Genomic DNA, 24,966 nt, shown 5'->3' on the forward strand with positions numbered 1-24,966 from the left:
AAGAGTAGGGGCGCTATTCGGAGTGAAAAACCCTAGGACGGCGATCACGGTGATGCCGACGCACGTTCGCACGTTCCAGACGCTGCATTTGACCGGTGTGATGCACACACTGATGCTGGTGCCATACGATCTGGTGTGGATCGTGGTGGAGGCCGGTGGAGTCGGGGGATGGAGGAGTCTTTGAGGGGTTCGAGGGTGAGGGTGAGGGTGTGGAAGGAGCCGGCAGGGACGTGCTAGTTGGGTTGGAGGTTGCGACCGTGGAGGCGGAGGGTGGAGGAGTCTTTGTGGAAGTCACGGCAAGTGACTTTGATGTCAAGGGTGAGTTTCACACGTGAGGCGGTGTTTTTCTTGGGGAGGAATTGAGGTGGACCGGACCTTACGGAGGTGTCAGAAAATTAAAATTTGATTTTAAAATCAACACTAACCATAACTCGTCACAAATTAAATTATTAAATATTTCACATAATAAAAATTTAAAACAAAATTAAGAATTCGATGTAAAATATAGGATATTTTAAATCTCCTATAAAAATGAAAACCAAAGAAAAATAAATGAAAAAAATATGTTTGGACCAACAATAAAGTCTTCTTCTAAAAAAAAATTCACATGACAATTTCTACATATAAAAAAATTATGAAAAAAAGTCATCGGATTTTTCCTTTACATTGGGACATTAAAAAAAATACTCATGACAATTTCTATCATAAAAAATAAGGGAGTGTAACTCAATTAATTGAGTTAAATATATGAAACATATTTTTAATTTTTATGGATAAAAAATTATAAAAAAAAGTCTTCGGATTTTTCCTTTACACTAGATTAATTTGATAGTTTAGATTTTTCCCACTTGTTTAAAAGATACATTTAGTTTAATTATTAATTTTGTTTCTATAATTGTTTGCACTCTAGAACGGTCAAAAAGAATTTTTACAATAGAAAATTGTTAATACACTATTACAGCAAATCCTTTTTATATTGGTTTGAAACCGATATTAAAAATGTCTAAATTTAACATCGTGTTAAACTTTCAAACCAAAATTTAAGGTATCCATTTATAAAAATTAATTGAATCAAAATTAAAATTCATAGTGTTTATTTATATAAAATTGGTAGAGTTAGTTTAAGTGATATTTATAAGTACAATAATAGATGCCATATGTTACACTGTTTCTCTCGTTGTTAATTGTTATTGGCCAAGAATTGAGAAGTGGATAAGCTTATCTATCTCCAAATCACGTGTGACCTCAGGAATGAATTTCCAAATCTGGTGAAGTGGAAGTAGCTGGCCACGTGGACACATGAGCTCCAAGTAACAGAAACAGCTATATTCCCCATTGATCAGCTGATACTAAATTACTGATACAGGAACAGCAGAGAAACAAAGTTAGAAGTAAAGAAGATCATGGCTTCTCTAGCAACCTTGGCTGCTGTTCAACCAGCTACGATCAATGGCCTTGCTGGAAGTTCCCTCTCTGGAACTAAGCTCTCTTTCAAGCCCTCTCGCCACAGTGTCAAATCCAAGAACTTCAGGTTCCATTCCATGCATTTCCATAAATTGCTATATATATATATATATACACACACACATACATACAAGAATTTTGCATAAAAGAAATATCCTTGTATATTATGATTCGCATGTGTTGTAATTGTATGCTAAAACAGTGTAACTAAGCATTACAGGAGTGGTGCCGTGGTAGCAAAGTATGGTGACAAGAGTGTGTACTTTGATTTGGAGGATCTGGGCAACACTACAGGGCAGTGGGACTTGTATGGCTCAGATGCACCTTCACCCTACAACCCTCTTCAGGTTCGTCCCTCCTCTACAAGTGCATCTTCGTCATTGAGAATCAAACATGGAAAATTAAAGATAATTCAATGATATAATATATACTTTGGTAACATAAGAAATCATGACAGATATGACTTAAAACAATAATTATAAAAATCAACAAAGGTATCATATATGTTAATTTGTAATTGAATGAAGTTATGAATGTTTTTATACTGTCAGTAGATAAACTATTTTATCTAATTCATATATATTGCCTCATTGATAAAGAAATATAATTTAATTTAATTTAGACATACCCTCTTGTTTAGTCACAAATTAATGAAATTATATATAAGAAGTCTTTTGACTTCTATAATAACTAACTTAAAAATCATACTTAGAATGATTTGTGATTAATTGGCATATGCACTTACATTTGATAGAAATTATAGTCAAACAAATATTGCATACATACTCAAACTACATAGCTCTTCCATTGATATGAATTTGCAGAGCAAGTTCTTCGAGACATTTGCTGCTCCATTCACAAAGAGGGGATTGTTACTCAAGTTTCTGATATTGGGAGGTGGTTCCACCCTTGCATACTTCAGTGCAACTGCCTCAGGTGACATTCTACCAATCAAGAAGGGACCACAACTCCCACCAAAGCTCGGTCCTCGTGGCAAGATCTAATTTGATTTGTATCAGAACTCCATCTATTGAGTTCCTTTTTAATTATTTTTTTTCTGGTTTGCATAATGTGTAAGTATACTTACAGACTACTATTCAAAGATGCTTCTTTCCCGTCTAATTGAGTGGCATTGATTTGGTTTTCAATTGAAGCAAAGACATGCTTGATTGGATGTTGATCTGAAATTGTTAATTTGATTACCCGACTACCTCTTTAAGTTGTATAATAATATCCTTTGGTTCATCAAACAATACAACTTTACTTTTCACAACACTTACGAATTCATAAATAACATAGTGATTTTTTAAAATAAAAAAAGTGACTCTCAACAAATTGCTTATTTTATTTTATTGGTAGGAACTAATGCCAGATAAGAAGTCTACAACAATTCACGTATCCGGCTCTATTGAGCTAAACTCCCTTTGTACAAATTGTTTTTATTATTGGATTCAAATCCAACATTATTAATAAATATGTATAAAACCATTATTTATTTAAAAATAAAATGGCGCCTTCAAAATGGCATATAGCTCCAGGAAGAATTGATGATAACTGAATCAACCACCTAGAGAATATTTTAGTACAATGGTTAATTCCTAAGTATCTACTGAATTTCACCATTTTAATGTCATCTCAAAGGGTTAAACGAATGGAAAATGATCGAGTCCCTATGACTTTTGCCTCCTCCATTTCATAAGATTCATCAATAGAAAGAAAGGAGAGTATAAAATGATTACATACTCATGTTATCTAGCTGGAGACACACATAACGTCAGAGATAACTACAGTTACTTTGTAATAAAACTGGAGTTAGAAATGCTTTTTACTACTACGCCTGATCCTCATTCTACATTGGTCGAATAGAGTTATATAGTATTTCCAAGTACGCATGCATGACATCTGTGAATTCATAAAATATCACATTTTGGGGCTGCCAGACTAAAAATTCATACGCGACAATGCTTCAAACCCTCATGATTTTGTGTTTTGTATATTCATCCATTCCTGTGTACAAAAAGAAAGAATAGATGATAAAGAATAAATGATTATATTTTAAACAACTCCTCCGAAGACCACAGGCTTCTCACAAATACTTGTTTTTTTTTTCCTTCCTTTTTTCTCTCCCTCTTCAAGTGCTTGCATTTTATTGTTGGGCTTAATGGCGTGATGTTGGACTCCTCATACCTCCCAATGTCTCAAGGTAGGACACTTTCTTGTCTGTGACTACGTTTGGAAGTTTCTGGGGCTTTCCATTATCGATGTCTTTGTAGAAGTCATCTGAATCTGCAAAGGCTTCTTTCTTAGCATCTGAGTCACCTTGATTATTGTTCCAACCCATGAAATCTGATAGTGTCATTGCTTCTGAGCCACTCTTGTCTACCTCTTTTTTAGGAGTTGGAGTTGGAGACTTCTCTGGCTTGGGAATTGGGTTTCTCGAAAGACTCTTTCTTCCTGATTGTGATGGATTTTGAGTTTGCAGATCAGCATGGAGTACATCTTCTATTCTTGACAGCACTGTGAAGGCCAAACTTTCCAATATTCTTGAATAGCTTTCAAGAACAGCTTGCCCCACATCCTGCAATGGTAAGAGATCCTTAACTATGTTAAAAGAACTAAGACATTTTCAACTTTGCCAAATGGTCATGCAACTTTTCATTGAAAACAATGCAGAATGAACCTGTGAACTGGGAGAAATTATTACATGATCCGAGACCATATGATCACGACCAATCTCCATGTGACATATTACCAACTTTTTTTTTCCGTAAATTGAAAATTGTGATTACAATGAACATGCTCTTACCCTGTTGAATTGGATTTTGCTTATATCCAATGCGGATTGGGAAGTCCCAGGAAAACGACGCTTTAGGAGAAGTAAGATGGTTTCTGCCCTGTCTTCAAAGATTTCTCTTTTCTCCACACTCACAGCAGAACCCCAAGCTGATTTGCTGCTATCTTTTTGGTTCATCTTCCGTCTCCAAATCACAATGGATGCCTCAATTCTGTCCTTGAGATCTACGATTTTATGTTCATTGGACATGTCCATGGCTGATAGGAGCTGATCAGGATCGAAAAAATCATCTGTGATACTCCTGTAGATCAAGTCCCCTAGACTTGATCTTCCATTCTAAAAAAAACAATAAAAAAAAATAATGTTTTGTGTAAGATGTCTGAATGTTAACAATGATAACTTTTAAGCAAATATAGTTCCTTTTGACTTACCTTGGGTAGGGATTCAATATAGCTTTCAGGGATCTCCATTTCTGATAGAGTTTGAGCATTTATGGCCATAGCTGCTTTAAGAACTTGGTTCACACAATCTTTCTGATACTGGACAAACCTTCTTGCTGCATCAGATAAACCCTCTACGGGAACCTTGGGTGTAGGCAACCACCACTTGGTATCATTATTTCTATCTGCATTCTCTGCATCTTTTGATACATAATAGAACTCATTTTGGTCTTTGAAGTTATCTAGAGTATCCTGCTCATCATCAATAATTGTATGAGAACTAACAGTCAATTGACGCCAACAGAAAAGTCATGATCATATTTAACTCGGGAGGGAATCAGGATGCAAGGACAGTTAGTGATCTTACAATAAGCATTGCATCAAGCTTTCGTAAAGCAGGGATATTCATGTGGAGATCAGTTCTTTGTCGTGTTGTCATAACCTATTCAATAATCAGAGATTAGGTTCAATCGTACAGCAATTGTGATAAGAAGGATGAGAAACATAAGGAAGGAAAAAGGGTTACCTCCATGGTTGAGCCATCCTTGTTTTTTTGTTGCACGGGAACCATTTCAACAACGTAATCGGTGACCGATAGAAGCCAATCAATTTCTTTTCTCCATCTTGCTTTTCTTTCTGGCGGCATTGGCTCCAGCCGCTTTTGTTCACCGAAAACAGCAGCTGCATTCTCAGTAAGAAAAGAATGAGAGAAACTGACAATGAATTATTTGAAACATTTCTGCTTTCAATCTCTCCTGAAAATGGAAGGAACAGAACAATGTTTTCACATCATGATTGGAGATTTGTAGCAGAACAGAAAGAATAATGACATGTCTTAGTTGAAGGAGAAAGAAAGCGAGAGGTCAAGATACCTGCAAGGTTTGTGAATGCATTTGACAATGCCAAAGCTGAAGAAACACCCTTTCCTCCACCAGACATGTCCTCCCCCAATAGCAGTTTAGCAAATCTCTCCTTCATCTGTTCCATTTCTGAATTAAACCCAACCATAGATAAATATTATAGACTAATCCAATGCAACACATCAAGAGTTTGAAAATAAAAACATATGTAGTAACATGGAAACAATGTTAATAGTTATAAAATATATAACATTTCATTTAATCATATGGAAGTAAAGTATAAAGGTGTCAATCAAATTAAAAGAATGTTTACCTTGCACCATCTTATCTTTGGCTTCTTTGGCTACAATTTCCTCCCTGCTTATCCTTGGCCTAGGAACCTTATCCAGAACATTTAGAGGTTTTGATCCTTGACTTCTTGATGACACTGGCTCTTCTTCCGAAGGAGAAGGATCTAATGCGCTGGCACTCTCAATGCTCAAACTCTTTGTATGCCTCCCTGTATTTTCAAACATTCCTTTGAAATGGAATAGTCTGGACCTGACACTTTCCTGTTCTTGTTCCATTGCTTTAACCATTTTTTCCTTTTTCTTAATGTAACAATATGTGTTTTAAGGAAAATTGTCAAGGGATGAACAAGCAAGAACAAAACATGGGGTTTCCAGGTCCGTGTAGGGAGAGAGAAATAGGGAAAGTCAAGTTTGTTGCATTGTGGCAGGGGAGGAAAATAGTAGGGGAGAAGCCAGAGTTACAAATGAAATGGGAGATTTTTTTTTTAGGAGTGAGAGTTTGACAAAAAAAAAATAGTTGGAGGTAAATATTTGATGGGGTTTGGGATAGCTTCTATTTCTTTTTTGAGCTTGGTTCATTGAACGTGGGGTGCATGTTATAAGAAATGAGGTTGGTATAAGAGTTGGAATTTTGTATTTTTTTTATGTTGAGAGGAATCTGTTTTGGCAACCAAGTGGGAAATTGGATGGTTAAGGTTTTAACTAAAAGGTCAAAGGTAACTGAAGACCAGGGAAGAGACAGACATGCATGCCTAGGGAATTTACAATGACACACACCTCACTTTCTCCCATCATTGGAGGGTGCAGATGCATTACTTAAGGAACATGTTTCAATCTCAATTTTCACGTATAACTATTTTACTGTTCTATTTGTGATTTGTGAAGTCCAAAATGTTCATAGTAATTTCTAAATTCTTGGTTTTCGGTTTCTCTGATGATGCCACCTGCACACACCCTGAGTCTTTTATTAGATTTGATGACCATTATATAGTGCCATCAATTTTCCACCCTGTCATTACCAAAAATCGGAGCCCCACATTCCAAAACTTTCATTTATATATTAATAATGGGAAATACTGTGCAATGAGTACAGAGATAGTACAAAAAGAGGGGGAAAATAGTTAAAATTAGTTATTCAGATATTTTCTTATGTTCAATTAGATTGTAGATCATTTTTATATCCATTTTTCAATTTCAATGAAAATTTGATTTTCTTTGAAATCTTAGTCTCAATGTGGTCTTAGTAGTGATTCACTCTTATGTTTCTATCTATTCATCATCCTATTTGATCCTTCTTTGTCATTGCTTCTTCCGTTATTTTTTCCTCCCACGCTTTTATTTCTTCATTATTTAAGTGATGACTTAGATAAAATATGGGAACTATTTTTTCTTTTTTTTTTAGGGAATAAACTTCCGGGATCATGTTTTAATGAGTTAATAATAGTGTAGAAAATCAACTTCATCATCTCTGTTCAACATATACCAGATCTTACACACTAATTTAATCCAAGTACAACATTAATTAAATTTTCGAAAAGTGCAAAAGTTCACATAACAAAACTCATGAAATCTTAAATAAAATCCACGGTAAAACAAAACACGGCAAAAAAAATAAATAGAAAGGTAAAGACAAAAATGAAAGCTAGCTCCTAGCTGTCAACAAGAGTGGATACTACAGGAAAATATGCCCCCACAAAATCTATAAATGCCGTCATAAGGAATTTGAAAAATGCCTAACTCTCATGACGAAACGAAGAACTTGTGTGTCTGATTCATGAAATAGCTTAGTTCTCATACTTTTTTTGGGCCGCCGAATATATTCTTCGTAAACTCTCAAATGTTTGGGGTTTCCCTGTGGTTTGTCGTGTTTATGGGTTGTTCCTCTCTAACTCGACCTAATTAAAAAAAGACCCGCACCGTGGACGAATATATATATATATATATATATATATATATATGAACGATTAAAATTAATGACTTAGAGCTTGTTAATTGTTGTGTGATGAATTAAAAGGTTTCCAAGACTTTCAATATCATTAGAAATAAAGCAAACTACTCCAGTCTCAACGATGTATATTAAATCAAATATCCTTAAAGAAAATTTTCAAAAAGTTAATCTAACCCTAGCTACAATGAAAATAGTAAAATTACAAATAGGATAGACAAAAATGGAGATGGGTGATGGTGAATCTATTGAAGCTTCAAGTCTCTTTCTTTTTCTTTTTTTTTTACAAGAATTGAGTCTTTAAGGTAAGATGTAGAAAATATCTTTAAAATATGATGGGTCATGAGAAAATTTGTCTTTCAACACGTTCTATCTTCAATTGGCCTTGCAAAAGGTTTACATAACAATTGTAGATGATGGATCCAACTCATAAAACTTTCAATTTTAAGTTATAGTCTTCAAATAAGTTAATTTTGATTATTTCTTTCACCATGACATCAATATAAAATATTTATCAATTTTTGTTGATGATTAATTTATGTTAAAAAATTTGACTGATTATCTTCTATTGAATTTTTCTTTCCAATCATTTTTTTTCATCCACAAAATTTAACCAAAAATATTATTTAAAAACACTCAGTTTAGTATCACTTGAACCAACAACTTATTAGTTGGCAACTTCGACTTTAGTCAAATATATCAGATGTTAAACAAAAAAATATTTGAAGAGTTCCACAAAACTAAAGGCTAGCTCAATGTCTCAAATGTTATGTTTCTTATCAAATTAATATAATTGAGTGTTTGATCCAACGTTTCTCTTTTTGTGCGACATTTCACACGAGAGGCGACATGAGATTCTAATAAACTTAGCTATGTTTGTTTTATTGTTAACATGTATTTCAATGCATCATGTTGTGAGAAATAACATTGATCGTGCATTTGAACCTTCCTCCATACAAAAACAAACACACACTAAATATGTAAGACTCTAAGTCCACGTCTCATGTTTGGCCTTGAAGGAAAAACTTGCTTTCTTTCTCAATGACGTGGGATGCCAATCTTGCATCTTGGATGCAACACCCTTTTGCAAGTGTTTTGACATTATTTTTCTACAAAATAAGAAAGATTTTGTCAAGCATATATTTATTTTAAAATGAATTAAAAGTAAACTATTAATTTTGTAATTTCTTTATTTCGGTTCTCTTTTTTCCTTTTTCACATAAAATTATAAATTGTGTGCATAAATTCATCAAATATAAATTTATCACCTTCCAAAACTTTGTTTGTTGATTAACTATGAGAATAAACCTTAATTTAAAATTTAATTAAATTTAAAATTCATCATTCCTTCTAATAATATATTAAGTGAAAATCCAACTTGAGATACCAAGTGTAAAAATAATACTACAATGTAAACAAAAAAAATTGTTAAATGATAGTGGGGCCCAAGGAAATAGTGACGCAATGAGTAGTACTGAGTAATGTTATCTGCACGTTATATAGAGAACTCCGAATGAGTGACGCAGAGAGTGTCTGACTCCGAGTCTGTCTTTGTTGCGTTTCGAGTGTCTGTGGAATCCCTAACCCTAATTTATTGTGTGGCGAAATGGGATCAATTGGGGTACTCCTGGTGGCTCAGGTGATACCGTACCTGGAGCAAGAGCTGGACAAGCGCTACAAGCTGTTTCGGGCGTATGATCAGCCGCAGACGGCGCAGGTTCTAAGCCAGCACGCGAGCTCGATCCGTGCGGTGGTCGGAAACTCGAACGCCGGCGCCGACGCGGAGCTGATCGAGGCGCTGCCGAAGCTGGAGATCGTGTCGAGCTTCAGCGTGGGAGTGGACAGGATAGACCTGGACAGGTGCAAGGAGAAAGGAATTCGCGTCACCAACACGCCGGACGTGCTGACCGATGAAGTCGCCGACCTCGCTATCGGATTGATGCTGGCGCTGCTCAGGAGGATCTGCGAGTGCGATCGTTATGTCAGGAGCGGCAAGTGGAAGAAAGGGGACTACAAACTGACCACTAAGGTTCGTTCTTTTCTGCATTCTCATAATAGTGAATGCTGCGTTCTGTTTTTCATCTGATATAGAGAATTTGCTCCTGCCTTGAGTAAAGGTAAAGTGAATAATACTAATTCTTCGTGATAAAATCAATGGATAGTATCTACGATTGACTTTCTTATCTATAACATATGAATTTGTACTAATCCTTTCATTATTTCATTTGCTTCACGTATTTTTAATCAAGATACTGGTACAGTGGTACTCTTGGATTACTTCACTAATATGTATACGTGAAGCATCCAAAGTCCAAACCTTTGAAAAATCAAAATCGGAAGTGATTTGTGATGACAAAATTTAGATTTTTTATTTTGGTTTTAGTCATGTCCAAGAAAGTATGTTCATAATTTGGGATTGCAGAATTGTAATTATATACTATTTGTTACATTTTATGAAATTTTATTCATTCCTAGATATGTATCATACACAGATGGTATCATCCCGTATAATTTTAGAATAATCATATTGTCATAGCAGATATGAATTGTATTTATGCATCATAGTCTATAACTGATATTACTTACTTTATCCTGGAAAGTGAGAGTTGAATCTGTCTTTACTATCAAGTGAATTGGCACTAACTTAGTAGTGAGAGTTGAATTAGTCGCTAATTTAGCTTCACTGTGCAGATAGAAAGAACCATCTATCTTTATCTTACTATCATAATCTTAAAAATATACGCAGAAAATCCTACCACTAGTCCAGTACCTTAATGGACAATAAATGTTAGGTGTGAACATGGTAGTGTTCTATTATGATCCCTCTCCTCTGTCTTCACCTCTTAAACAAATGCAGTTTACCTGACAATTTCTATGACTTTGAGAGTGGTGAAGAAGCAAATTCAAAATTGGACACCAAGGATCTGTGAATCTTTCGCAATTACCTGTATCATGATATGATAGAATGCTCATTAAAATCTGTTTTTGTACATGATAGTATTCCCGCACCTATTTTCCAACAGTAAAATTAATTTTTACGTTGTGTATTTTTCTTCCAGTTCTCTGGGAAAACTGTTGGCATTATTGGGCTAGGGAGGATTGGTCAAGCAATTGCTAAGAGAGCTGAAGGATTCAACTGCCCCATATGCTACTACTCTAGAACTCAAAAAAGAGACTCAAACTACAAGTACTATCCTAGTGTTGTAGAACTGGCATCTAACTGCGACATACTGGTAGTTGCTTGCCCACTGACGGAGGAAACTCATCACATCATCAACAGGGAGGTGATCAATGCACTGGGTCCCAAGGGTTATCTTATTAACATTGGACGAGGCAAGCATGTTGATGAGGCAGAGTTAGTGCCAGCTCTGCTAGAAGGTCGTTTGGGTGGTGCTGGGCTAGATGTGTTTGAAAATGAGCCTACTGTTCCAGAAGAGCTATTTGGGCTTGAAAATGTTGTCTTGTTGCCTCATGTCGGAAGTGGCACAATAGAAACTCGAACTGCCATGGCTGACCTTGTCCTTGGAAACCTAGACGCTCATTTCCTTGGAAATCCACTGTTAACACCCTTGGTTTAATCAATATGCCATCATGGAACTACCAGGACTGATTGTCCCCCTGCATTACTACCGTTTAATAACTTTTTGTGACATGGAAATTGATCATTGTAAGAGCTTCTTCATATTTGTGCTGGTGCTTAATCTATTGTAAACAATGATTTAGTTCACCTTCATTGTGACATCTTAATAAGATTATCAATCATTCAATATTGATCGACTTAACTTAAGCACATATTAGTATTGGAAATTTGGAATTACTTTCTGAAATATTCAAATTTTATCGCTTAACAAAGATAGTGGTGTCTATAAGTGAATTTTTACGGTGAGTTTAAGGGCCAAGTTTATATATATGAATTTTATTTGCATGTTTGTAGTGGTTTCTTTTCTGTTGGAAATATATGCCTGGTGTTTTAGCCAGGAGTTTTCAACTGCAGAATGATCAGAGTAATCTGAAGCAGGGAGACACCAAATTATCTGAAATGTTCTTAAAGGACAGGTAATTGTAACGATTGTTCAATTAAATTGCCTGTATTAACATTTTATCCACGAATCTTATTTATTCTATTTATGATGATTTCAGATGTGGTGTCTACAGGATAAACTCGATTGATTTCTTATCCAGCAGTAAATGTTTATCGTTGGTCTGTTGCATAAATCTGAGGCAGGGGAAATATCAGAAGTATTGCAGGGTCATATGCATTACAAATGCACGGACTATATCCTGGGTCAAACATTTTATTTTTCTCATATACACAAAAAACAAGCAAGCCTCACAATGCAGTTCTAGCAGATTCCAATCAACTAGATAAAAGCTCATAAATATGAACATATTAGCCAGCGCTATAGTAATTCAAAAAGACTATGGATGCTAATGTTGCTAAAGTAGAAGCTGTTGATGCTTTCTACAGAGAGAAATGTTGATGTTAACCCAAGAAGAGATTTTCATCTAATATAATAACAATTTTACATGTTCCGTTGCAAATAAATATTCATTAACGACTAACTAGGAAACTAGCTATTGATGTTATTGTATTAGTATGTAGTTATGAAATAGATTTTATAATCTATTGATATGTCGCTACTCAGTTTGTACTGTGACATGATCGTCGATTTCCATGCACTAAGACCGTTAATGTCCAAAACTTTCTTTACCAAGAAAAAGAAAATGGGAAATGAGAAATCCGAGAGCCAAATTGATTATGTGAAACGAAGACATTGGATTATGAACGTTGAAGAAACTTTCTTCATATAATTACAAACAAACTCCTGAATTAATTTCCAACAATATTAATGAAGATGATAGGACACAATAAATATATTTACTGGTTTAGATGGTTAGACAATGAAGATGTTGTCAGAGATATATTATGAACACGTCCAGATTTCATCAAACTCCTGAATTCATTTTCAACAATATTAATATGTTATATAACTTACAAGACAAACAAATATCGTTTTTGTTGTTGGAAATTATTGGTATCACTTCAACAAACATGACTTCTTTGTTGCCTTTGCGTCCAATTAGTATAAGTCTCGTACATACTTTCATTACGTCCAACGTGGTACAAAAAAGTTATGTTAGCTGAAAAGGAAAGTACACGTATTCTCGCTAAAAAAAACATTTTGTCTTTCTTTATTTGAATCATTAACATTTGAATTTAAGGGGAAAAAACAAAATAGAAGAGAATATAAGATCTACACAGAATATTCCTCAATGTTCACTTTCGTCCTGGACAAGGAGCACATGCAGTTGTTTATACATTTGTTCCTTTCCTCTCAAATCAGAGCTTGCCACGTAGCCTTTATCTCCCAACGCGAGATAATGGTCATTTCAAGGACTCAACACTAATCTCATAACGAAACCTTCATCGAAGTCTATAAAGGCATACTCTACCCAAAAAGAAAACAACAAAAAATATTAAGATAAAATGAGAATATTTCTAAAGCAAAACTCCACAGAAAATCATTGGACGATTCATTTAAGTTTCCATTGTTTATCCTTTGCTAAGAAAAGTTCCTTTGTACCCAAGCTTTATTGTTTATCCACTTATTGAGTGTTAATCAATATTCATTCAAACTACTTTTTGTGAAAGCTAGAAGTGACTTAATGTTAAACAATACTTAAGTTTTCTTAGATTCAGGGGGAGCCTAAGATAGTGTCAGAAATGGCTAGAAGAATACTTCTATAGCCAAGAATGACAAGACAAGATACTTGTTTTGTGATTAAGTTTTTGATTAGTAGAACCATTTACTATTGTGTAAAGGAAAACTAAACATAGCTTTGTTCGAGTGAACCAATATAAATCAAGTATTTCTAAGTCTCTCCTTAACGGTTTTATTAAGCATTCTTTTAGTGTTTTTTGACATTCTTTTCATACCAAATGTTTGCTTCAAAAACTATGTTAGAACTATATTTTATATATTTACTAGAAGATTAAACTTGGTTTTTATCAAACTTAGTTATTTTTTGTGGACGACTTAAAATACACACACACACACACATATACATGTCTAAACCCGTGATGGACATTTGGAAAGTCTTTATATTTGATTAACACACTATTTAATCCCCTTTCTAGTATGATTGTTATTATTTCAATTGATAGTTCTGCCTGTAGTTGCACACTCAGAGTTACTCATGGTCCATCATGTTCTCGTGAACTTAAACAATTTATCAATATATATGATTTCATTCTCTTAAAGTTCATTCATATACATTGGAATGCATTATTTATTCGTAGTTCATAGTTCAACACAACTAGACTATGTGATAAAATCACCTTAAAGACTAAAGTCTATGAACTTGCATTTTCGAATACCACTTCAATGTGTTCCCTTCCAGAGAAAGTTAAAAAAATGATACACTGAAGTCTATGAAATCTATCAAATATGAACCTTCAATGTAGGAGTGTGTCGATGAAATGAGTGCAATGGTTGGTAGTTTGGGAACTCCAATTATGGCTCACAAAGTTGGTCGTAACAAGAAGAAAAAAATGGATCATTATATCGATGGATTTTTTTATTAGTTGCAACAATGCATTATGAATATTAAAGATGTCACATCAAATGGAAATTGTGGTTATAAGACAATTGTAGCTTTGTTAGGCCAGGGTAAGGAGTCTTGGTCTCTTATTTGCTAAAATTTGATTCGAGAACTTCAAACATGACACTCTCTCTATGCTCAACTGTTTGGCTCAAAAGAAAGACTGTTAGAATTGACAACTTCTTTGTATGTTGAATGTGGCTCAGTACCTAAAGCGAAATGGATGACCATTCCTAATCATGAGTTATGTCATTATAGTCGATATAATGTTATATTGGTCTATTTATCTAAGTTGCAAAGTTGAACCTTCTTTCAACTAAGGAGTCTCGTGTCAGGTATGTCCCATCTCATTTCAATTTAATTTGTCAATGAAATCACGTTGTGTAGGTATACATTATTCATTAAAGATATCCTTTACTTTTGCAAGCTAGTATTGATCTTTTCAGTAACCTCATACTTTGTATGATAATGTTGCTTTTTTATAAGGGATAATTGTCCATTGCTTTTTTACACGTCCAAAGCCTATTCATAACAAAAGTCTTACATGAGACATATTTAAGCTTTCAACTCAATACAATTTTAATAAGCTAGATGATCTCAATATGTAGTAAACCTTTTCTAAGAATTGAAATAATTTTAAATGTTCAATGTGTATCCAATTAATTTTATGAATATGTATCTCAATATGTAGTATGTAGTAGACATTCTTATGAAATTTCATTTGATACTTTAGTTTTTTCTCTTTTTGTGAGCACTGTTGTTTTGTCTATTTTTTTACATAAAATGCGCCACTAAATCACCATTGAATGCAAAACGAAATCTACTTCTAAAGCTATCTTTTTCTGAGCTACCTTTGTCCTAGTTTTCGATATAGAGGAGAACGTAAACTGAGATTCCGTTATTTATTTCCTTTTTAATTCAATTTTTAAAAGACAATACAATGAAATTTTGACTCCATTGTAAAAATTTTTTTATTACTCTCGATTCCATGATGATAAAAAAAACTTAAACAACAAAATTGAGATTCTGTTATAATAAAGGAGGTGATAAAACAAATTACAATAGAATCTTGATTTTGTTGTGATAAAAAACTTACACAATACAATCAAGATTCTATTGTGACAAAAAAATTACACAGTAAAATTGAGATTTCGTTATGATAATGGGGTGCAAAAAAACATAATAATAGAATCGTGATTTCGTAACTATGTTTGGGTCAAACAAATGTATAATGGAATCGTGATTCTTCTGTATAATATGCAAAAAATCATGATTTTATTGTGATAAGGAGGATGAATTTAGATATACAATAAAATCATGATTCTATTGTGCATTTTATTCACAAAATCAAAATTTCGTGAGAAAAAATTCTCAAAATAAAAAAAAAACTGTCAATCCCTTGACAGGGGCCGAAGAGCAATTTTAATGGGTAATCACAAACCCAATGGAGACGGGCTTATGATTTATGACCCAAGAGTGGTCTCATCTTCATCGACGGTCAGAATAAATCTTGGAAGCAAAAGACGAATCAGAACCGTCGAGTGTGAGAAGCCCCAGGGCACAGAGCAACTACAAAACCCTACTTATCTCACTTTACAATGTTGTCAAGCCTGCCGAGAAAACCCTAGTTCGCTTGCAGTCACACAAGAGGCCAATCCTATTCATAGCTCGGTAAGTTCCATCTTTGATCTGCCATTGTTCATTGAGTCTCTGCGTTTTGCTTAATCCGCCTTATAGTTGTTTAGATCTGAGAATATTTCGTCTGATTTGATTGTTCGAATGACAGAGATGGGTGAAGAAGTGAAGGTAGTTGTTCCAGAATCAGTGTTGAAGAAGCGCAAGAGGGAGGAGGAATGGGCGTTGGCCAAGAAGCAAGAACTCGATGCTGCCAAGAAGAAGAGAGCCGAGAGCCGCAAACTCATCTACAACAGAGCTAAGCAGTACGCTAAGGAGTACGATCACCAGGTACACTCTTTCTCTCAATTTTGTTACCCTAATTGCGTTTCTCTCTTTTCCCTCGTTTCTTAACCTGTTTGTTGTGTTTTTATATTTTTTAACAGGAGAAGGAATTGATTCGGTTGAAACGCGAGGCCAAGCTGAAAGGTGGTTTCTATGTGGATCCAGAGGCTAAGCTGTTGTTTATTATTCGCATTCGTGGGTATGTGTTTCTACTTAGACTGAGATTTTAGAATATTCATGTTGGTCTAACTATGTAATTTGGGTTTTTTTCAGTATTAATGCCATGGACCCCAAATCAAGGAAGATCCTGCAGTTGTTGCGATTGAGACAGGTATGGTATTACTAGTATATTTGCAGTTATAGAATGCGTAAAAGGGATGTTTGATGCTTTGTTCTATTCCATGCCTTGTTATGCTTCTCAGTTAGTTAGTATTAGGATGGTTGAACCAGGAATTTTTTTGTGTTTTTATTTTCTTGTCATAGAAGTAAGTATTCTAATCCAATTATTTTGCTGCTTTTCCCTAATCAATGGTTCATGTTTTATCATTTGGCCTTAGGCCATTCTTTGGTTGTTTGACATTTTAAAGTGCATGCCTTTTGGGTATTAGGAGAGTCCTAGTTTATTTAGTTTTTCAAAACTATTGGATGCTTGGAAAGTGTTTTGCTGTGCTAGTTGCATGTAACTTGTTTCCATTTGAAGTATATGATATCCTGCATTTTAGAGGATGCAGAGGAAACTATTATACTCAATGTTTGTATTTGTTTTCATATAAAAAAGCAATTTGATGATGCTGATCCTTATCTTTTTGTAAAACAGATTTTCAATGGTGTATTTCTCAAAGTTAACAAAGCCACAGTGAACATGCTGCACAGAGTTGAGCCGTATGTGACTTATGGGTATGTCAACTTTTCCTTGTCTTACTTATTTAAATACGATGATTTATTTTTACTGTTAATGAGACTTCTGCTTTTGTTCTAGATACCCAAATCTCAAGAGTGTGAGAGAACTTATTTACAAGAGAGGGTATGGAAAGCTAATGAAGCAGAGGACTGCTCTAACTGACAACTCTATCATTGAGCAGGTATTGTTTATTTTACAATTCTTCCTTACAGATTTTAATTAATTCGCTACATGCTTCTTACTTGCTTGGATGACAGGCTCTGGGCAAGTATGGAATCATATCCACTGAAGATCTGATCCATGAGATCATCACTGTTGGACCTCACTTTAAGGAGGCTAACAACTTCCTTTGGCCATTTAAGCTCAAGGCTCCTTTGGGTGGCTTAAAGAAGAAGAGAAACCATTATGTTGAGGGAGGTGATGCTGGAAACCGGGAGAATTACATCAATGAGCTAATCAGGAGAATGAATTGAGCTGTAGCACTGTTCAATCATTTGATTAGTTGAATCAATCTTTTCTTGTTGGCTTTTTAGATCAATATCAGACTATTTTCGTATCTGAAATTTTGAGAATAGCACATTTCTTCTGACTTTGATAAATCTTTTTGCTAAGGTTGAATGTTTTTCGTTTTATAAGTCTGAGTGGTATATTTTATTAAAAAATATTGCTTATTATTCATATGCTTAGCTTTCTGTTCTGCAATTTTTTGATGAAAAATTATGTTGCATTTTGTTCCCGACTCATTTCGAAATTCTTTTGGTGTTTTACAAGTCCTTTTTGCGTAACTCAACGTCAAGTAGAAACCTTTTTGAGGGTTTTTTTTATTTTACTGGTTTGATGTGTATTCGCAAAGGTTCAGTTTTGGTATACCACTTTTTTACAACGTTATTTTGTGTCGTAATTAAAATGATTATTTTCCCCACTAATTTTAGCCAATGTAAAGTCATCCAAGTCTCTTCTATGCGGGTGCAGCTCCTCATATAGCAACACGAAATTATGTATAATTTATGCTTCGGTATATGGCCATGGTTTTGTCCAGTTGTTAATAGCGAAGTTATTTTTTTTCCTTTCAAACAAAGCTTGTTTTTTCATTTCACAGGTCTTTAATTGAAATTTTAAAACGAGTTTACTCGAACGATTTTGTGATTTATATAAAAATGAGCGTAATTAAGGCACCACTCGAGACTCGAGAGTGCAGCGATTTTATGGTGATGCAATTATGGTGCCAAATTGCCAATTACATTACGTGTTTGGTTCCTAGGAAAGAAGGAAAAAAATTTGGAAGAGAATTAGTGAGAAAAGGAAAGAAGAATGAGGTGAAAAAAAGTTGTTTGGTAGGAATAAAAATAATTTCATACTGTCAATAGGCAATCTCATGGTTGATTAATACTCTATCTAAAGCAAAGGCCAGGCTCCCATTCGGCAGCGGCAATTGAAATTTCATGAAATTTCATGTAATCGACTTTATCTACCACAATTCGTAATACATCCTTTATTATTAACTAAGACTCACCAATTATAAGATTCATTAAACAGTTAAATGCATGATTTTAAAGCCAGAATAGATTTCAGTGTCAAAAACAATATATTAAAGAATGCGTTCATAACATTCCTCAATTACATGGAACTATGATACTGACCTCAAGTAACAGTAACTGCAGGACACAGAAAAAGTTACCACTTCTAATTATTCATCGAGCTTAGCATCGTAGCACTGTTCAATATATATATATATATATGTGCCTTGTAGTCTTTCACACTCGAGGTCGCTCAGATGTCACGTTTCAGTGAAGAGGAAAACATGAGTACTAATGTATCAAGAGCTGTCCAGGGTCAACTCAACCCGAGGCATGTAACTCAACTTCGTATTTCCTTCAGAACTCGTGATACTGGATAAAGCCAAATCAATTTTTCATAAATGCTTTGATAATATAAATGAATGTGAAGAGGGTGTCGAATTTATTTAAAACTTTCACTTGACAAGGTCGCCTCTGTTGGAGGATTGTGGGCTTCAATATCAACATGCCGAATACCAGGAACGAGATTCTGGATCTCCTTCTCTAACCTATCTACTTCACTTCCTAAAGCTGTAACTACTTCCTCACCTGTCACATCTTAAAATGGTAAGCATGCAATTACTTAATCAGTAAGACTACAAGGGATCCAGTTTACTATAGCATACCGTAATTTGACATAATCTTCATCAGGGCAGTATCATCCTTCTGCTTAGCAGCTTCACGAAACTGCAAATAAAACAAGTCAAGAGACAAGAGGTGCGGTACTAAATCAACTTAGTCGTTATGAAAGTTTCATATAGCAGCGCAATATAACTTTTGTTAAATGATCAGGAAAGCCGATCGACACGTAAACTACACTAGTCATGCCCAAGGAGCCGGAATATATTATTCTTTTAAATGTAAACTAAGGCCCTATGATAATTTCATGTAGGGTAATTGCAAATGCACATATTTTAGACAAGTGCAATGCATTCCTGTTTTGCTAGCATGTAATCAAAAGCAGCAGTAAGTGAATAATACTAACTAACAGCAGCATATTATCAGAGGTATTACATGAACATTATAAAAGCGTATCTACCTGTCTTGCCCACTCTTCACGTCCAGTCCTTTTAAGATAATTTTGCACCACCTTCTCTCCATTAAAATCTGTTTCATTAGAATGATCAGCTTAACACCATCATGCTTAATTGTTACCATTATCTGAATTCGACATGTTTATGGCTGTACTGTAGACAGTGGAATTTGAATTTATTATATAGAAATCTCCAACTTCAAGTCTGTTTGTTTGTGATATTTATTTTAAAAGTAATAAAACATTTTTTAATTTAAAAATATGATAATTAGACTAGTTTTGGGGTACAGAAAAAAATCCTCAAAGGCACAGTTTTAATGTTTTTCTCATAAATAGAAAGAGTAGCTTCAAAGATAGCTATATCATAAAAGCTTTTTTTCCCCATCAAAGTTTAATGAAACATATCCTTATCCTACTGTTCTGACTTCTGAGTACTAATTCTAATAGATAGCATGATAGAAACATTGAGAGCATGGAAATAGTATGCAATATAAGTTGAAACCCGAAAAGGATAGCATGTTTCAAATAACCAAAAAAATGGTGACGAAAAATATAGTGAACCATATTGATAGTAGGATTTAATATATAACAGGATCAAGAAGATTATTGAAATAAAATAAGACCTTCTGGCTATCTTTGGATTGATACAGAGAGAAGGGATGAAATGGATTCAATGGAGTAGAATAGAACATAATGGAAAAAACCTCCATTCCATGGTAGGGATTTTGGATATTTTATGACGGAATGATGAAACAAAGTTTCAATTCCATCTCATTCCTTCCAAATTAAGAGGAAACAAAGATGAAGGTACTATTATATTCCATCTTCATTTTACCAACCCAAGCAATGGCACATAATACCACTATATTTCATTTCCTTTTATTACATCCTCTTCCATCAATTCAAACAGTCTTCATGTCAATAACTGTCAAGACCAAGCATGATAAATAGTTTCTAAAAAAATGTATATTTTTCAACGTATTGTTGAATTAAAAAAGTGCTTTTTCTTTTTACAAAAAGCACAAACAAATGGGACATATTTTATATAAAGAGCGTCTCGATATATTATGTCCCCGAATCGGACATCCGAGTGAAATTTTATGACCATTCGAATTTTTCGAGAGCTTCCGTTGTTCAATTAATCCAGGCCCAATAACTTCACTTTTGCAATCATAGAGGGAATCTACAACCTAAAGCACAAAAATTACCTTAGTCAAATGAATGGCAATAAAGTTATTATGTGATTTCCATAGAAACTAGCAAAAAGCTTGTACCGGGTCTTTTTTCAAAAACTGAAGTACTTTCTCCATATCATGGTCATCCATAGCTCTACCAATCAAAGCATGCCGGTTTCTCTGGATAAGAAATATAGCTACCTGCATGGTTAATTCAGAATGGAATTAAAATAAAATAGATATCACTTCAAATGCCTGGGGAATTTTTGCTGTCTTCTGAACCCTCTTTACCATTCCAAGTAAGTTGCCGACTACAATTGAACCTATGGGATCATAAATGGCATTTCCAGTAACGTTCACTGCAACCAATGATGCCCCAGCAATAACAAGACCAGTGACTGCAGCACCATCCTGCATATTTTGCTACCATATATGAGAACGAACAACAAGACAAAATCTCAATTCGTTACTTACGGGTTTATAAATGAAATAGAAAGATAGGGTCATGTTCCATAGCCCATTAAAGAGACAATTATGCAACTCCTCTTAACAAAGCAAATTTTAAGCAAAATGACAACAAAAATACATATCTTTACCATGGCCGATGGGGAGCATATAAGTTGAAGTTTCATCTAGTTAAATAACTACAAAACATACCTAGCTTCAAAATAACTGTTTCTGATGAAAAATGCAGCAGTAATAACTGATAAGTAATTCATTCTATCCAGAACTCTTATTTCTAAATTATCCCCCCCACCATGCATCAGCAATGCTTGTTTAAACCAAATAAACCGTAACATGTTTGGGAACTAAAGATAAAGGCAACAAATTGCCACCTCCGTCATCACAGCAACAGATGTAGGATCATGGCCTCGCCAAATATAGTCTCTTAATTTCATTCCCTCCGCAGCTGCACCTTTCTTGACAGCTTGTATGGCAACAATAAGAGAAGCACCTAACAGAAAATGCTCATTGAAGAAGGAAAGGATGGAAATAGACAAAGGATAATAGACTGCATCCAGATTGAAATGCCGACAGCAATACCTTCAATGATGAATGAACCGCATATCACCAAAGCTGCATACTGCATATTCTCAGGGGGCTGAAAAGGAAAGTCTCAAAAGTCAATAACTTGAATAAGAGAAAATTCGCAGAAGAATAAAATAAGCAAACTGACAAAAACATAAGATGAAAGAAGTTAAATATTTTGATTTCAAATATCCAATTTGGTTAAATACCTGTGCAATCCACAAGTTCTGTACTCCATTAACAACGGTGGCACCAGAACCAAGACAAAAGATCCCAACAGCAGATATCAAGGACCAAACAAATCTTTCCTTGGAATAGCCATAGCTGTAGAAAAAGAAGACACATTGCCATTTTAACACACCAGTTAAACTCCAAAGTCATACAAACACAAAAGCAATATCTCAGTTCATCCCATGAAATAGAAATGGATGCCATAACAAACTATTATCATATATTGAGTCTAGTGCACAATTAGTGATTGGAGCACTATTCACAGAAATCACATTCAAAACTCAAAAGCCAGCCATGCATCATTATATGCACAATAGATCCCGAATCATACATGTTCAACATTCGAGATTTAAAAATCAGCTCCATATCGAGTACATAACAAAAAATAGGGAAGCAGGGGTGAGAAACATAATCAAGACTCACGGATGAATAGCATCTGGTGCACGCCTCGAGCTAGATAAACCATAAGCAAGTAGCGCCTAAAAAAAAAGTTATGCAGCACACATCAGTTTGTCATTTAGGCCTAAGTTTCAGAAGAAAAGGATGAAGTAAGCTAACGAACTAAAAATGTACCTGGTTTGCAAAATCGGCAACGGAGTGGACGACTTCAGCTAACATAACATGACTAGAGGAAGCTAACCATACTCCAAACTTGAGTGAAAAAACAAGAAAGTTACACCACAAGGCAGTTTTAACAGCTCGCTGACTACAATACATTGAGGAAAAGAATCAGGGGCAGGGAAATGGAAAAGATTGCGTTGCGGAAGCATTAAATGAAAAATAAAAGAGACCTGTGGCGATCGTTGAATTCAATGTTGGTTGCTGGCTTAGCCCTGGTAAAGAAACCTAGAAGAGAAAGAGGTGGAAGAATAAGATAAGATAAGCATAATAAGAAAAGTAAAAAAGAGAAGTACGCACTGCGATGATGAGCATTGAAGCCGTGAAGAAGGAACAGTGAATGTGAGGGAATGATAGCTGGTGGATGGTGGTCTGGTTTGAGGAATGCGACGGAGAGGGACCGATAAGCTTGGAAATGGTGAGAGCGGCGGAGGCGAGAGCGAAAGAGAACAAGATTATAGGATGTTCGCATTAATTCTAAATTGTTTATGAAACCCAGCGTCAGAGTCAAAATCAAACTAGCTATACCTAGGGCTTTAAGCTACCATATGAATATGATATCCACTGTAAGGTCAAAAGAGAAGAAGGAACACAATTCCTGCCCCCACCCTCTTCTCTCAAACTCTGAAACCGACATACAAGCACATCCTTTTTCTCTTTTTCTATGTTTTTTGGGGTAAGCTTTGCACATCATTAACCAAATTGCTTCTTCACTTACTGTGTTCCCCTTTGGTTTACTTCAATACTAATAATCAATTTTAGGGTCTCACCAATTTTTTATTTACTATTATGCAAATTACATTTGTCTTATTTGAATGCTTCTTTTGGGTGGGAGAACATTGATTTATCATTCTAGGTCTCAAGTCAAAGATTATGTTAGCTTTTTAACCAATTTAAAAACCTTTTTAATCAAAATAACTTTGTATAGTTTTGCAAATGCTATTCTAAGTAATGATTCAACTTATAAACTCTTGTTTTCCTTTTTTCTTTTATTCTCCCTAACTTACTAGAATTCTGTTCTTACCTTCTTAAGGTTAGGGATCCTTAACATTTCTATCACACTTGCTTTCCTTTGAGTCTCATCAAACAATACTTCTTTATAATATAAAATTATTAAAAATTATAATATGAATCTATTTATGGCATCCCATTTGTTTAATAATTTTTTTAAGTGAGAATAAAATTAAAAAATTTATTTTCTATTTTTTTAAGTTTATAAGTTATTTAAAGTAAATTAAAATATGAAAAATGTTTATTATTTAAAAATATATACAACAATTACCAAATTTCAGGTAATGTCCTCCTTGTAAAAAACTAAAAAAATATTAAGACTCGTCACATATAACTAAAAAGTCACATATAACTAAAAAAAATAAAAATGTCTACAACAATTATCAAATGTGTATTATTTCAAATTTCAAATGTCTCTCATCTAACATATCACAAGTTTGAGTTTCAATTTGTCTCATAGGGATGATGTCAATATAAGTTATTTCGTAGGTGTTATTTAATCCATAAATTATTCGAGCCTTAGATTGAGACACTCCTCCCCTAAATCTTTCTTTACCAAAATATTAATGTTCTCCTCACTCTTTTAAAATCAAGGGTATATATGTCCTTACATTTTCTACTTTATAGGCTTTAGAAAAATCAAATCCCAAAATCATTTCATTTTGCAAAATTCCAAAATTTATACTATAAATCCAAGCTAGTTACTGACAATGCTAATAAGAATAAGAGAGAGGGGGACAAGAAACTTGCTTATATTAAAATATAAAAAACAATGAGGTGCACATCAATATTTAAGGAGGGAGTAGAACATAATCTTAAAATAAAGTACATGTAAGCGTCACACATTCAAAAGTGTAATTTACTCTTAACTTTTGTACAGATAAAAATGTCTTTTCAAGACTCTTGTAATATATTTGTGTTCTATATATTTAATTCTCTGCAAAAGTGATCGCCTAGTAGTAGTTGCATAGTAAATTCTTCCAAATATCAGTATTAGTGGGCAAACATGATTTCAAAGTGATACTAACCATGTTTCTATAAAAATAAAAATAGAAGT

At 34.3% G+C, this 24,966-nt stretch overlaps 5 protein-coding genes across 8 annotated transcripts; 3 read left to right on the forward strand and 2 right to left on the reverse strand.

The window, feature by feature from the left end:
- Nucleotides 1-1,252: 1,252 nt before the first annotated feature.
- LOC100499832 (uncharacterized) lies at nucleotides 1,253-2,617 on the forward strand. 2 transcript variants are annotated; one of them, XM_006582784.4, is made up of 3 exons: nucleotides 1,253-1,531; nucleotides 1,667-1,811; nucleotides 2,289-2,586. In XM_006582784.4, the coding sequence occupies exons 1-3, from the start codon at nucleotides 1,404-1,406 to the stop codon at nucleotides 2,466-2,468; spliced, it is 453 nt and encodes a 150-aa protein (XP_006582847.1). In that variant the 5' UTR covers nucleotides 1,253-1,403; the 3' UTR covers nucleotides 2,469-2,586. The 2 variants fall into 2 exon arrangements, with proteins under 2 accessions (XP_006582847.1, NP_001236618.1); NM_001249689.2 differs by having other exon boundaries at nucleotides 1,357-1,531; nucleotides 1,685-1,811; nucleotides 2,289-2,617.
- On the reverse strand, nucleotides 2,504-7,243 carry LOC100777496 (rop guanine nucleotide exchange factor 12). Of its 2 annotated transcripts, none has more exons than XM_003530118.4 (7): nucleotides 5,872-7,243; nucleotides 5,571-5,687; nucleotides 5,225-5,379; nucleotides 5,066-5,140; nucleotides 4,690-4,950; nucleotides 4,271-4,594; nucleotides 2,504-4,042 (listed from the first exon to the last, which is right to left on the reverse strand). In XM_003530118.4, exons 1-7 carry the CDS (start codon nucleotides 6,134-6,136, stop codon nucleotides 3,623-3,625), a joined length of 1,617 nt encoding a protein of 538 aa, XP_003530166.1. In that variant the 5' UTR covers nucleotides 6,137-7,243; the 3' UTR covers nucleotides 2,504-3,622. The 2 variants fall into 2 exon arrangements, with proteins under 2 accessions (XP_003530166.1, XP_014633141.1); XM_014777655.2 differs by having other exon boundaries at nucleotides 5,571-5,676; nucleotides 5,872-6,012.
- A 2,061-nt stretch (nucleotides 7,244-9,304) lies between these two features.
- Nucleotides 9,305-11,571, forward strand: LOC100779623 (hydroxyphenylpyruvate reductase-like protein). The gene is made up of 2 exons (NM_001317538.2): nucleotides 9,305-9,822; nucleotides 10,853-11,571. Exons 1-2 carry the CDS (start codon nucleotides 9,400-9,402, stop codon nucleotides 11,369-11,371), a joined length of 942 nt encoding a protein of 313 aa, NP_001304467.2. The 5' UTR covers nucleotides 9,305-9,399; the 3' UTR covers nucleotides 11,372-11,571.
- Nucleotides 11,572-15,986: 4,415 nt separating this feature from the next.
- LOC100305682 (ribosomal protein L30/L7 family protein) lies at nucleotides 15,987-17,996 on the forward strand. 2 transcript variants are annotated; one of them, NM_001248296.2, is made up of 7 exons: nucleotides 15,987-16,067; nucleotides 16,183-16,361; nucleotides 16,457-16,554; nucleotides 16,629-16,686; nucleotides 17,173-17,252; nucleotides 17,335-17,437; nucleotides 17,514-17,996. In NM_001248296.2, the coding sequence occupies exons 2-7, from the start codon at nucleotides 16,185-16,187 to the stop codon at nucleotides 17,727-17,729; spliced, it is 732 nt and encodes a 243-aa protein (NP_001235225.2). In that variant the 5' UTR covers nucleotides 15,987-16,067; nucleotides 16,183-16,184; the 3' UTR covers nucleotides 17,730-17,996. The 2 variants fall into 2 exon arrangements, with proteins under 2 accessions (NP_001235225.2, XP_006582827.1); XM_006582764.4 differs by lacking the exon at nucleotides 15,987-16,067 and having other exon boundaries at nucleotides 16,176-16,361; nucleotides 17,514-17,888.
- An 826-nt stretch (nucleotides 17,997-18,822) lies between these two features.
- LOC100820261 (metal tolerance protein C4) lies at nucleotides 18,823-23,630 on the reverse strand. Its single transcript, XM_014777656.3, has 13 exons — nucleotides 23,199-23,630; nucleotides 23,072-23,126; nucleotides 22,854-22,986; nucleotides 22,704-22,759; nucleotides 22,259-22,373; nucleotides 22,065-22,122; nucleotides 21,857-21,975; nucleotides 21,312-21,431; nucleotides 21,120-21,221; nucleotides 20,951-21,035; nucleotides 19,852-19,919; nucleotides 19,439-19,499; nucleotides 18,823-19,361 (listed from the first exon to the last, which is right to left on the reverse strand). Exons 1-13 carry the CDS (start codon nucleotides 23,368-23,370, stop codon nucleotides 19,216-19,218), a joined length of 1,290 nt encoding a protein of 429 aa, XP_014633142.1. The 5' UTR covers nucleotides 23,371-23,630; the 3' UTR covers nucleotides 18,823-19,215.
- Between the last annotated feature and the right edge of the window lie 1,336 nt (nucleotides 23,631-24,966).

This window comes from Glycine max, chromosome 7 (genome assembly GCF_000004515.6).
Source record: "Glycine max cultivar Williams 82 chromosome 7, Glycine_max_v4.0, whole genome shotgun sequence".
Classification (NCBI taxonomy): Eukaryota; Viridiplantae; Streptophyta; class Magnoliopsida; order Fabales; family Fabaceae; genus Glycine; species Glycine max.

Excerpts from the sequence above, each read along its gene's own strand:
- LOC100499832 (XM_006582784.4), top strand. The coding sequence starts at position 1,404 with ATGGCTTCTCTAGCAACCTTGGCTGCTGTTCAACCAGCTACGATCAAT. Across the intron at positions 1,532-1,666 it reads GTCAAATCCAAGAACTTCAG|TGTAACTAAGCATTACAGGA; the intron begins GTTCCATTCCAT and ends ATGCTAAAACAG. Across the intron at positions 1,812-2,288 it reads CACCCTACAACCCTCTTCAG|AGCAAGTTCTTCGAGACATT; the intron begins GTTCGTCCCTCC and ends ATGAATTTGCAG.
- LOC100777496 (XM_003530118.4), bottom strand. The coding sequence starts at position 6,136 with ATGGTTAAAGCAATGGAACAAGAACAGGAAAGTGTCAGGTCCAGACTA. Across the intron at positions 4,951-5,065 it reads AGCTTGATGCAATGCTTATT|GATACTCTAGATAACTTCAA; the intron begins GTAAGATCACTA and ends GATGATGAGCAG. Across the intron at positions 4,595-4,689 it reads ATATTGAATCCCTACCCAAG|AATGGAAGATCAAGTCTAGG; the intron begins GTAAGTCAAAAG and ends TGTTTTTTTTAG.
- LOC100779623 (NM_001317538.2), top strand. The coding sequence starts at position 9,400 with ATGGGATCAATTGGGGTACTCCTGGTGGCTCAGGTGATACCGTACCTG. Across the intron at positions 9,823-10,852 it reads ACTACAAACTGACCACTAAG|TTCTCTGGGAAAACTGTTGG; the intron begins GTTCGTTCTTTT and ends TTTTTCTTCCAG.
- LOC100305682 (XM_006582764.4), top strand. The coding sequence starts at position 16,176 with ATGACAGAGATGGGTGAAGAAGTGAAGGTAGTTGTTCCAGAATCAGTG. Across the intron at positions 16,362-16,456 it reads CTAAGGAGTACGATCACCAG|GAGAAGGAATTGATTCGGTT; the intron begins GTACACTCTTTC and ends ATTTTTTAACAG. Across the intron at positions 16,687-17,172 it reads AGTTGTTGCGATTGAGACAG|ATTTTCAATGGTGTATTTCT; the intron begins GTATGGTATTAC and ends TTTGTAAAACAG.
- LOC100820261 (XM_014777656.3), bottom strand. The coding sequence starts at position 23,370 with ATGCGAACATCCTATAATCTTGTTCTCTTTCGCTCTCGCCTCCGCCGC. Across the intron at positions 22,123-22,258 it reads AGAACTTGTGGATTGCACAG|CCCCCTGAGAATATGCAGTA; the intron begins GTATTTAACCAA and ends TTTCCTTTTCAG. Across the intron at positions 19,500-19,851 it reads GTGAAGAGTGGGCAAGACAG|TTTCGTGAAGCTGCTAAGCA; the intron begins GTAGATACGCTT and ends TTTTATTTGCAG.